This window comes from Artemia franciscana, chromosome 9 (genome assembly GCF_032884065.1).
Source record: "Artemia franciscana chromosome 9, ASM3288406v1, whole genome shotgun sequence".
Lineage (NCBI taxonomy): Eukaryota > Metazoa > Arthropoda > Branchiopoda > Anostraca > Artemiidae > Artemia > Artemia franciscana.
In genome coordinates, this window is record NC_088871.1 from 18,522,898 (window position 1) to 18,536,786 (window position 13,889).

Below are 13,889 nucleotides of genomic sequence, written 5' to 3' on the forward strand. Positions count from 1 at the left end.
CAATTAAACATTTTTCCGTGAACAAATGTCTTAAATACCGTTAATGACGTCACCGTCATAGCAAAAATGACGACAACTAACTTCATGACGTCAGTCGACACAGAAACATGACGTCACCTGACAGACAGACAACTTATTTATATATATATATATATATATATATATATATATATATATATATATATGTATATATATATATATATATATATATATATATATATATATATATATATATGTATATATGTATATATATATATATATATATATATATATATATATATATATATATATATATATATATATATATATATATATATATATATATATATATATATATATATATATATATATATGTATATATGTATATATATATATATATATATATATATATATATATATATATATATATATATATATATATATATATATATATATATATATATATATATATATATATATATATATATATATATATATATATATATATATATATATATATATATATATATATATATATATATATATATATATATATATATATATATATATATATATATATATATATATATATGTTTTAACTACGTAATACTTGCGAATATACAACATTCTTCGATGTCCCATTGTCTGTGCACATAAATAGATTGTCAGGTTTACCGACTTTTGAACATGCAACATATAATTGTCCATGGGAAAAACAATCGGTATTCAGATCTATACCACATTTTTCTAATGATTGCCCTTGAGCTTTGTTGATGGTGATTGCTAATCGAATATTCCCTGTGTCCCCGTCGTCATTTAATTATACCCCCTGTGCCCCCTGGCGTCCCCGTTGTAGTTGTGTCCCTGTGTCCCGGTCGTCATTTATATTTCCTGTTTCCCGGTCGTCATTTTTGCCCCGGTGTCCCGGTCTGTAATTTCTCTTTGAGTGTTCCGGTCGTCCCGGTCAGCTATTCCCTGTGTCCCGGTCTGTAATCTCTCTTTGAGTCCATGGGAAAAACAATCTGTATTAAGATCTATACCGCATTTTTCTAATGATTGCCCTTGAGCTTTGTTGATGGTGATTGCTAATGCTAATCGAATTGGGAATTGCAATCTTTTAAATTGAAAAGGCAGATCTGTTGGAATCACGGGAATGCGAGGAATAAGAACAACCTCACCCTCAAAAGCCCATGTCAAGAATGTTGCCTCTATTACGTTTTCCATTGTTTTTTTTTTTTTTTTTTTACGGCAAGTCGCGTGCCATTGCAAAGCTTTGGTGGGTTAATATTTCGTAACAGTATTATTGGTACGCCTATTTTTAGTTGTAGCACGTGTGGTGGAAACCATGGGAGATCCAGGGAATTTAAAAATTTAGATGGATAATTAGCCGCCTTCATTTGGTTCCAGAACTGTGTCGACCGACTTGTAAATTACTTTCTGGTCTCGAATCTTGGTCAAAATAATATTGTTGATTTCGTGGACGTCTTTATTCTTGGCTGTCAAAATTGCTCGTTCACTGAGCCATCAACAAACATACAAAATACATACATGACGTCATAATGCTCAATCCTTATAATGACGTCAGTCGTCAAACATACATAGAACTTATTTTTATATATATAAAACTAGCTGTTGGGGTGGCGCTTCCCAGTGCCCAGTCTGTAATTTCTCTTTGAGCGTCCCAGTCGTCATTTATATTCCCTGTGTCCCGGTCGTCATTTGTGTCCCGGTGTCCCGGTCTGTAATTTATCTTTGAGTGTCCCAGTCTGTAATTTCTCTTTGAGTGTCCCGGTCGTCATGTATATTCCCTTTGTCCCGGTTTTTAGTTTTCTTTTTCTCCTTTATTTTTCAGTTTTTTCCTTTTTTTAGTTATTTTTCTTTTTCAGTTTTTAGCTTTTTTTAGTTTCTTTTTATTAGTTTTATTTTTTTGTAGTTTTTACCTTTTTTTAGTTTTTTTTCTTTTTAGTATTTAGTTTTTTACCTTTTTTTTTAGTTTTTTAGCTTCTTTTGTATTAATGCTAAATCCAAGGTTCGAACCTGGAACCTCTCGTACCTGGAACATAACGCTTTACCAACTCAGCTACTTCGGCTTGAATAGATACGTCAGTTGACAAACATGACGTCAGTCGACACACAAACATGACGTCAGTAGACAGACACACAGACAAACAACTTATTTTTATATATATATAGATTGCATAAGCACGTGGATGTGGGTAATTTCTTTAGATGAGCCCTTAAACAGCTCTCTATGATGTTCTATTGGCCTGCTAGCAGCGGAGAAGATAAACAGAAAAGAAAAAAAGGACTCATCAGTGCTAACCCTGAAAAAAAGTTAATTTCTTTGTTGTTCAAGCCAGGGGACTGTAAGTTTGCTGAATAGGGACCATGGTGATTTCAATGGTGTACCTTTTGTTTTGATCTGACTCCATTTTTTTGGGTATTGACAATTTTTCAAAATTCCCTTGAAATGATTGTCAAAATAAATTTTTACTATTAAGACTAATTAAGATAATAGTTAACCTGAATGTATTAGAATTTTTCTAACTTGTCAGTTTTTTACCAAGTTTTTTTTCTTTAAATTTTGGTTACTAAGGGCCGTGGTTCAGCCTTTATTACGTTGCAGCTACCATTGCAATCCTGATCTATTCTTTGACTTTGACCATGTTTTCATCAATGAGAATGTGATCAATGAGAAACCTGTTCAACCTCTCTTATAGCATTCTAGGTTCTTATAGCCTTCTAGGTTCTTAGAAAATCCCTTCGAGGCCTTTCACTCAGAGGTCTGTAACCTTGTTTATCTTTTTTTTAACTGTCACCTCCTTTCCAAAGAGAGATGGAAGTAGACCATCGACACAAAAATGACTGAGAAGATTGCTGAAACGACAGAAGCTCATCAGGTTTTTATGCTACTGTTCCGTTCACTCCAGATTATTGCGAGAAAAACTGTAATTCTAGAAGGATCTCTATCTTTTAGTATTAATTTTTTTTTTCATTTGAATTTCCGCAGTTAAAATGAATTGTAATCAAACATAATTTCCGAATCGCAAGGGGGTAGAGTGGAGGGTTGGAGGTTTATTTTTTTATTTCATACCTCAACCAAACTTGATAGACAGTAGAAGCTAGAATTCAAGTTGTACGTTTTAACTGGCGAGACAAAAATCAAAGTCTGCTGGAGATGTAGGTCAAAATTTCTATATGACTATCAGGTGAACATCTACGAGATAGGATTGTTCGACCTTGACCAAAACAAATGATATCGAGTGTCTTGGTTAAACTTCTTGCCATGAAGACATCTAATGAAAGAAATTGTCAAATCTCAACTAAAATGAGTGGAAAGTAGGAATGGGTGTCCTAATTTTGCTTTTTGGAGGTTTGTATCTGACCCGACCTCTGTAGGTAAGGGTCCTCAATTCTGTTATTCAGTAAATCTAACATAAGAAGGAAACAAAATCAGTAATATTTTTGGGAAGGTAAGAGATGTGTTATCTGTACACATTTTATGGATACGACTCGATAGGACTTTTGTGTAGAAAGAGAATCGGAGTGATATCAAAAATTCTCGTCATCAGAATGTCTCCCAGCAAGGGTTATCGGATTTGAGTCAATTCTAGCCTTTGAGTGAAGTCAAGGGGGTTCTTCAATTCTTGCCATCATATGTCCTACTATAAAGGTAAGTTAGGTCCTAACCAATTTCATCTGAACGCAAAATTAAGTTTGTTAGTAGCGTTTTGAAAGTTCATACCCCGTCCAGCCTATGTGGAGGAAGAGCATATCTAAATTCTTCCCGACATTTTAACAGAAGCTAAAGTTGGATATCGATAAAGCTTGGTAGGACTTAGAACCTAATAATCTAATTATGCTCTTTCGGAACGAGGATCAGATCTAGCCTTTATAGGAGAAGAAGGGGGCCTAGCATTTATCTAGCAGAAGATCTTACCATATCGCAGTTAAATTTGGACAGATATAAGGGTGAATGGCCTGGTTGCCCCTTTAGAGAGTTCGTAACCGATTAGACCTATACGGGGCAAGTATTCCTCATTTTATTTCTTCATGATGTTTACCAGAATGGGATAGTCAGATTAAATAAACCCGACTTGGTAAGTACTAATGTAATACTTGCGGTCATTTGAGATAAGAACCGAAAACGACTTTTGCAGGGTAAAAAAAAGGGAGGAGCCTCCGAATTCTCATTTCAAGGATATCTAGAAGGACTTATCGAATCTAAACCAAACTTGGTGGGGCATTGGAACATCATAGAGAGTTGTTTAAGGGCTCATTTTAAAGAAAATGGTTACATCTACGCACTTTCATAATTGAAAAACCATTATATTTAAAAAGAAATCCCTTTTTTGAAAAAAAAACTGCATTTTCATATACAAGATGATGAATGATGTCATAATCGTAGGTTATAACCATAAACGATGTGAAAAGCATAAGATACAAGAACAAGACCATACTCTCAGGAGGAAAAACAAAGCCATGCTGTGGTGAGGAAGCTACAAATTGCAGCATAAACTCAAGCAAATAAACTTAGCAAGGTGCCAAATTATCACCATTCCTGAAACGTGTTTTTGATTTTTTTTTGACTTGTAGATCTACATTTCAAAGTTATGCTCGGATTTATTTGAAATCCTTAGGCAAATGCACCCTTATAAACTACCTTCGGTGGACAGTTTCTTAAAAGCTGTTAGAAAATTTAGCGAACTAAATTAATTCAGACTTAGAAGCTTCTTGTATTTGTAACTGTTTACTTAATATACTTAAAAAAATAAAAAAAAAACATTAACCCCCATAAGAGAGGAGAGCTCGATCAATCTGAGTTTTATCATTCAGCTTATGTTTATTTGCAATGAATGGCATTAGGTACCTAAGTGAAAACCTCGGCCTTTCGCATCTTACAAAAGAAATTCTGGTATAATCCCGACCGCCGACGAGCCACACGAGGGGGCAAAATCTCCAGAAATTTATTGTATTGTATCGGATTAACGACGCTTCTTGACTACTAAGGTCCCTGCGTCGGCCCTGCAGTGCATTCCTGCAGCATGATTCGATCTCTGGGTCCTGTATTACTAAGCTAAGGTCAAACCCACTGCGCCACCGCAGGACAGAAATTTATTGTAGATATAATTATTAGGATTTTGAATTTAAAAATGCCATACAGAAATATTTACATCTCGTATATGTTTTAAATCCAACAAATTTAGGAAAAAAGAATATTATTTTTTCAGATGTATCTTCAAGTTTTTATGCTTGATGTTAAAATTTCCAAGTATTCTTACTGCCCTATTTTGTAGAACCTGTAATTGTTTTAAATGCGTCCAAAAGACGTTAAGATAAACAATCGAGCAGTAATTCAAATAGATATAAGAATTGTAAATAATTTCTAATATGGAAAATGAAAAAATGTTCACATAGTACATCGACCCAATATTTCGAGTCAGTTTAACCCTTGAATGATCAATGTGTTTAAGGAAAGACAACAATGGATCAAGAGAAACTGCTAAATAACGATATGACTGAACCTTACAAATTTTATTCTCACCAGCCTGAAGCTCCTGACAAGATATCAATTGAGTGACGCGTTTTGAACAACAGAAAACCATAAATTCAGTTTCAGTAAAATTTGGTACTAAATTATTAGAGACAAACCATCGATTATCTGAAGTAAAAGTTACAATCAAATTATCGATCAATGTACATAAATCCCTCGCTTTAATATATATAGCTGTGTCATCTGCAAATAGAATAGCAAGATTAACATTTACCTGCAAACATTGCGGAAGATCATTAATAGAAATCAAAAATAAAAGCGGACCTAATACTGAACCTTGAGGGACATCAATATCATTGAGGTTTTTTAAATTAGACAGTTTTCTATTGACATCTACCTCAATTTTACGTCTACACAAGTATGATTTAACTAATTCTAATCCTATCCCCCTTATTGCCTGCATTTTTCATTTTGTCAGAAAGAATTACATGGCTTAATGTTTTAAATGCTTTCTTAACATAGAAAATAGTAGCCACGTGGAAATCATCATTTAAACATACTTTATTTCTAATGAATGAGCTGCAATAGCGTGCTGTGTCGAATGGTTTCTTCGAAATCCAAACTGCGATTTATCTTATCAAAATAATTAAAAATTCTTTCTTTTAAAATTTTTCCAAACACTTTAAATAAAGGCGATAAAATTGCAATGCGACAATAATTATTAACATCAGATTTATCACCTTTTTTTTAAATAGAATTACCCGGGTAATTTCCATCTACTAGGAAACATACATGAACCAATACATAAATTAAAAATATGAATAAGTGCTGAAAGCAACTTTCATTACTACAAAAATGATGACGATGTTGTAACATCAAGAATGAGAAAAAATTCCAAGGTACGTAAAATATTTGCAGAAAAACTGTATTTTGTAATTCTGGAATGCAGTACAGAAAAGCAGACACAAGGAATCCAAATTAAATCTAAAGGATATTAACAGCTACAAATATTGTTACATTTTTAAAGAATTCAAGCCCTATATGATGGATTGTGCTACTCCCTCAAAACACAAACGCAAATGGTTTAGAACAATTGATACGGCCATGAAAAACAGTGATTTGACTTTTTTTCTTTTTTATCTTAAAAAGAGTCTTATCTCACTTTTCACAAACTAGTTGGGAGTAAGAATGAGCTTTTGAAGTGTCAGTAACAGTGATTTTAATGGGGATAAAATAAACAAAAATGGTAAACACCTGATTTCGTAACGGAATAGTGAGGTTTTATTTTGGCACATACTAAAAAAAAAAAAAAACTATCAGGAAATATTTGGATAAGAAGAGAAAAAATAGTGAATTTTATTCCCAATTATTTGTTCCATGTTATCTGCCCAATAGGGGGCTGTTATAAATGCTGTAGCTTATTTTTGAAAAAAAAAAAATGTCAAGATAATTCCATTAATTTACGTCAAGACAATAAGGATTTTTTTTCAAGCATGGAAAAAATACTGTATTGTGAACATAGAAATTCTTACCCAAATCGTTGCAATCTTCTTCTTCTTTTAGGAGAGTAGACAAGTCAACTGCCTCACTTTCGAAATTTTCACTAGTATCCCCACCTATTTCGCTTTCATCCTCACTCTCCTAAAAAAATGAGCGTATTCTATCGTTATAATGGCATGAAGATGACCCGATGAATTTCAGTTTTACATATTATTTACAGGCTGCATATCCTGAGAATCTCTATGAGGTAGAAAAGGCAGAAATATAAAAAAAAGGTATGATGAATGAGAAGTGTTCACCTGTATGGATAAACTTCGGTTGGTTAAAAACTATGATGATAAGTTGGGAACATTAGCCATAAGTAGAACATTTAGTATTGAATATTTTGAAGAGAAATTTCCACTTTTTTAAAGAGAGGTTTTCAAACATACTAAAAAGAAGTTTCAACTGTTTTCTACAGTTGGTTTACTTGCACTGAGACGGTGCTGCAGATCTTATCATCACGAAACAATAGTAACACAGAAACAAACCTTGTTAATACATATGTTGAAATGACTTAAATAACTACTGCGATCTGATTTCTCAGCTTTTTGGTTATTTAATGCTATCTTTTATGGTAAGTTGTCAATATGTATTGAAATAAAAGGCAAATTTTGCCTGTCTTTACGTCTCAAGCACCACACACTTGGACCACAATACTTCTGTTTAGATACCTTTACATAGCCTAATACATACCTTCAATATAAACATAAGTATTATCTCTTCATAAACCCTAAAGCCATTTAAGTTACCAAAGCAACAATATAACGGAACTTGCAAGGCCACTGGGATTTTACTTAGACCTTAGTTCCTCTGGCGCCATTAGTGGCGCATAGGGCGTCAACGAAGCCTCTCCACTCGTCCCTAAGTGATGCTGCAGTGGTAACATATTTCCATTCAGGCACTAACAAGTCTCAGCCATCCTCAGATCTCGGTCAAAACTTCGCCACAAAGTGTTCTTTGGACGGCCTCGTCTTCTTCTGTTGCCTGGTTTCCAGTCGTAAGCCAAGATATCCTAAATATGTCCATCTCTTCTTCCTTAGAACGGTAGTAATGAGAGGCTGGCCAGTGCTACTACGAATTTCAAAGTTACTAACTCTCTGTTGCCAGCTTATATCTAAAATTCTCCTTAGGCACATATTTTAGAATGCAAGAATTCTGTTTTCGAGCTGTTGATTCCATTTCCAGAACTCATTAGCGTAGAGAAGTATGAAGAGCACACTGGAGCTGAAGAGAAGTAACATCAGCCGCAAAAAAATATTTGGTGCTCCTCCAAATAGGCTTTAGTCTATTAAAAGCTCCAGTTGACTAGCCAATTCTGCGTTTAATCTCACTCATTATTTCATCATCACAATCGATCTAGCTACACAGGTATTTAAAATTCTTCACCTGTTCTAGATTTGCATTCTAGTGACGCAGAACAAGTAGTGAGCTTGTGACGGGCATGCTCTTTGAAATGTCAACATTAATGATTAGGCCGACTTTTTCTAAATTTTATATAATTGTGTCAAGGTATTTGCATCCGCGAAATGCAAATACGAGAATTGCTTGTTGCTTACTTTTACGCCATATCCAGACTTTCGTCTCAGGTTGTCCATCCAGACTCACGTTGTCCATTATAACTACAAAAAGAAACGGGGAAAGTACAAAATCCCTGAAGCACACCAGACATGATAAATCTGAAGGCCTCAGGGAGCGAGGATTTTAAAAATGGGCTTTACTGCAGTAATATTCTTATTCATTATCACATATAGATGGGGCTAATACAGCCATTAAATAAGAAACAAAATTCAGAATGTTTGTAGTTTAAATCCTTGTGCTAGGTCATGACATGATTTGGGACCATGCAGAAAAGCTTTGGGCTTAATTTAATCCGTTCAAGTACACTGGTAGTTTTATATTTAGCAAATTATGGATATAAGAAGTCTTCTGTACTAAAGTTTAAACTAGATTCTCTTTAATACTGATCTCTCTACATATTGCATTGCTCTCTCTACTGATCTCTCTATATATTGCATTGCTCTCACAATAAAAAAAAACAAAAACAAAAAACAAAACAAAACAAAAAAAACATGCGGCCCAAGTCCAAAAGGAAGAGAATATACTACTTTCAGTTATAATTCTCTTTTACGAGAATATAACAGTGAGATCAATTGAGAATGAGAGGTGATACCAACTAAAATACACTAATGCTGAGAATTAAATACTCTGTCGATAGTCTTGAAATCTGTTTCTGAACTTGAGGTAGCTCGTATCGTGAATGCTCTTAAAGGATCATCCTCTTCAGGACCAGACAAATTCCTACAAGGGTTATCCATGCCATTCTGCCTGCTATTCTGTCATCATTGACTAAGCTTATCAATCTGCCTTTCGAGAAAGGAATTTTCCCTGAATCTGTCAAGCGAACTAAGGTTATATTGCTGTATAAAAGTGGTTCTCGGAGGGATTCTGCTAATTATAGACCAATTTCTCACCTAACTGTTTTCAGCAATAGTTGAGAAGGCTATACTATCCAAGCTTCTTAGTTTTCTGGATGCCAAATAATTTTTGCATGATTTACAGTTTGGATTCCGAGCGAGTCACTCTACGGAGCATGCTCGCGCAGCTTTCTCGAATTTCATTCATTCGGCAATAGATTTTGGTCATATCCCGGCAGCTTTATTTTTGGATGTTCGTAAAGCTTTCGATTACTTGAATCATCAGATTCTTCTTTGGTAACTATCGTATATTGGTAAAAGATCAAACGCTTTTTCTTGGTTTGATTCCTATCTTTTTGTTAGGCTTATTTCAATTGATCCGCTTTTCCGGAGCCCTTCCGAAGTATATTATGGCGTCCCTCAGGGATCTGTTCTTGGTCCCATATTATTTCTGAATTACGTTAATGATCTGATTTCGGCAGTAAAAAACACCAGGCCTCTGGCATGCTGCAAGCTCTGCCATCCTGATGCTCGGCCGTGTTCCAAAACTACTCTAATGAAGATTTTTTTTGTTGCTTTTGCTGATGGTACCACTCTTGGGACCCTTAGGAAGACGGAATGTGATATCAAGTCTAATCTTGTGACATTATTCGAGAGAGTTATTTCATGGTTTAATGCGAATTACTTGGTCTTGAATGTTGGTAAGTCACATTTTCTTATTTTTGCTCGAATTGGTATAGCTTTCCCTCAGCTTACACACCTTCAGGTGTCACAAGGTCCTTATGTAGACCAGAGAATCGGGTAGTCCCGTTTCTTGGTATCCCGCTTGATGAGAACCTTTCATTCAGAAGCCCTGTAGCCATGATTAGGGTTAAGGTCTCACGGAGTTCGGGTATAATTCAAAAACTTAAGACACACATTTCCTGGATCTATTCTGAAAGGAACTTTTTCTGTCTTGTCCAGTCATATGTTTCTTATTGCCCCATTGTATGGATGTCTACTTTCCCGTCTACGCTGCGGTCACTTTCTGTCATGTATAATAAAGCACGGCGTCTGGTTATGGATCTCAACCGTTCCTCACCAACATCGGTCTTAAATCTACGGTATATTTACGTTATTTCTTGTGCTTCTTTTGTCTTTCATCAGCTTGAAGGCAATCTTCCAAAATCTCTTCGGAAAACTCCCATTTTTATTTCTGATTTAGCTCCATATAGCCTTCGTTCTTCAAATAATATCTACATTCCACCTACCCCTACTATTCGATCAGATTTCAATCCCTTCTTTGCTTGTCAGCAGGTCTGGAATTCACCACCTTCTTCAGTACAGAGATGCCACTCGTTTGGGACTTTTAAAAGGATTCTTAAGAATCCTTTAATGAATTATCAAATAGAATAACTTTTTTTCCTCTGAGGAGTTGATGTCCCCTGAGTTCTGTTCATGGTGTATGGTTGTCTTCTCTGCGCTTTGACTCCTAGGCCTCAGGTATGTTCTCTATGTTCAGGTATGCTCTATTGTTCTCTTATTTTATCCTTTTTTTTGTTGTTGTTGCTTATATTGTATCCCCCTTATATATATTGCTTATATTGTAGTTGTTGCCTGTACTTTTTTTTATACACCTTGTATCCCTGGCCATGGAGCCTTTCGAGGGGGAGTAAGTGTATTGTAATTCCATTTTGAATTTTGTTTTGTATTGTATTGTATTGAATAATAATAAACTTCTTCTTCTTCTTGTCAAAACGTTAGATTAATAAAAAAGATGCAAAGACAGGTGTATTTACCACTTTTACTCAGAAATGAAATCAGAATTACTTAGAGAACTTGAAAAGGTGCTTGAATGCACAAACTAGATCTTACGTCGTAAATATGCTAAATATGTTAAGTTTCATTTATATTGGGATATTCGTGACATGAAAGTGCATAAAAAGAGATGGTTTATTTACCAACAATAAACATAATGAAACCTGAAGCAAAGCTTGTTTATGTGAATGATCACCCCGCTAGGTCTAAAAATAAATTAACTTATGAAAGGTGACAATTAAACACCAAAAACAAAACAAAAAACGAGAAAAATCAAATAAAAAACCATTCGGTACCACCATCACCAATCCATCAAACCAAAAAACCCAAATTTGGCTAATTTAATAAATAAAGAAACCAGAAACCTCATCACCCATGCTTCTCATACGCCCTAAAACAAACTTCGGAACTCACTCGGGTTTGGTTCCTGCACAATATTCTGTGGCAAAATATTCCAGGCACTACGGCAAACATGACGCACAGAAAACTTAGATCGTGCAGTAACGACTCTATGATTCCTAAACTGACTTCATCTCCTTGTATTATAGAACATTATGAAATTTTGACAGATCAAAAATGGGAAACACCTTAAGTTCAACACAGCTGGACCTCGCTGAAGAACGTTTATCTACGTTTATCTACATCCGTCAGCACTCTAGCCGCTTTGTTTTGTAGTACTCTTAATGGATGCAGATGAACTACAAACGTAGAAAACCATACAGTTATGATTAATTAACAGTTTAGAGCCCAGGAAGCCCTGAATCTACGGCAGACTTTACATGGTGTTATTGTTACTGTTGTTTGTGGAAAAAAAAAACAACATATATTTAAGCAACCATAAAATGGGACTCGAATACAAATGCACAGCCAGGAATTCGCAGCTCTTCTGCGTAAGCTCTCTTTTATATGTATAGATAGAGAAGATAAGAAAGAATAAGATAAAGAATAAGATTGAGAAGTTTTCATAATGAGTGCCAAAATTGGCTAAAATATTTACAGCCGTAAGCTGAGACTCAGATGCAAATACATAGCCTAGAATCCCTTACTCTTCCAAGCAAGCTCTCTTTTATAAGAGTATAGATAGAGAAGAACAAGATAGAATAAGATAGAGAAGTTTTCATAATGAGTGCGAAAATTGGCTGAAATATTCACAGTTCCATGTGAATATCATCTCCTTGTTTTCGCCAGGCTTTCACTTATAAATACAAAAACAAGAAAGGCAGACAACACACAACACAGTGGCTTCACTACCACACTTATATCGTACCAATGTTAGCAAGGAGACAAAGAGAGAAAGAGAAGTATAAAGAAAGAAAGAAAGAAAGAAAGAGAACGAGAGAGAGAGAGAACGAGAGAGAGAGAGAGAGAGAGAGAGAGAGAGAGAGAGAGAGAGAGAGAGAGAGAGAGAGAGAGAGAGAGAGAGAGAGAGAGAGAGAGAGAGAGAGAGAGAGAGAGAGAGAGAGAGAGAGAGAGAGAAGAGAGAGAGAGAGAGAGAGAGAGAGAGAGAGAGAGAGAAAGAAATAGAGAGAGAGAGAGAGAGAGAGAGAGAAAGAGAGAGAGAGAGAGAGAGAGAGAGAGAGAGAGAGAGAGACCAACCTCATCAGATAATTCATCGACACTAGAGGCCATAGCCACGTCTAGCTCGGATTGCATTAAGTAAAGTAAGACTTTGAAGATTTTGACTAGCAGCGGTATTCGAGTATATTCAACATGTGTTTTTTTCTTCTGGGCTCGAGTTCTAACCGATGTTTCTTCACACAAAATTTCATCACCATCCACTTGGATTGCAACTAATCGAGGGTCACTGGAATTTATTCCATACTGAAGAATTTTCGCCAAAGCAATGTAACTAAAAAAGAAGAAAATTATTTGCTACTTAATTGATATTATAACGCTTCCTATTTGCACATTCACGGACAAAGAAGGAAAATAAGCCCGATGAAAGATCAAAGTTTAAAATGGCCACTTGTTCTTAAACGAAAGACTTATTTCTGAGAGAGGGGTGGAGAGTATGCGCTTAAGAACATCAAAATGAGTTGGAAGTTTTATAAAGAAGGGCATTGCGTGTTCACCCTCATCCCCTAATTTCTATTTAAAAAGCAGCACCCGTTTCCATTAAAAGGTGCTTTTCTCCATAAGTGCTAAAATAATAAAGTATTCAACTTCGTGGATCTTGCGCATCTAATAGTCCTAAATTAATTTTAACTGTTTTCAAAGATTTCAGGTTAAAGGCCTGGAAACTATTTTGAATATAACGTAATTATTGGCGTATCATGCATTATCTTTAATTTGGGCATATAGAAATGTAGATGTAAGCAATGCATAAGGATTCAGATAGGGAATCTTGGTGGACAAATGTCGAATTAGTAGAAAATACTCTTTTTATTCATTCTATGGAATTTACATTTTGGTTAAGTGCTTTCAATCTAACAAAGGTTTCCAATTTTAATTTATAACTATTGGGTCAACTAACTGTGCAACTGGGTGTGGTTCATATCAACCATATTTTAAAGAGAGTAGTGCTGGAACAGAATAATTATTAACCATTTTATAATGAACAAAAGTATGCAAGATAAGCATTATCTATTATATACCTATAAACCATGTTGGCAAACAGGGAGGGGTAGAATATAGGGAAAGACTGAAAGAAAGAAAGAAAAAAG

General features: G+C 34.9%; 1 protein-coding gene across 1 annotated transcript in view; it reads right to left on the reverse strand.

The window, feature by feature from the left end:
* LOC136031093 (importin-9-like) overlaps positions 1-13,889 on the reverse strand; it is a gene marked incomplete in the record, with an annotated part of 117,031 nt that overhangs the window by 18,881 nt on the left and 84,261 nt on the right. The window contains 2 exon segments of the mRNA XM_065710375.1: positions 7,006-7,114; positions 12,823-13,075. Coding sequence (XP_065566447.1) covers positions 7,006-7,114; positions 12,823-13,075 — 362 coding nt within the window.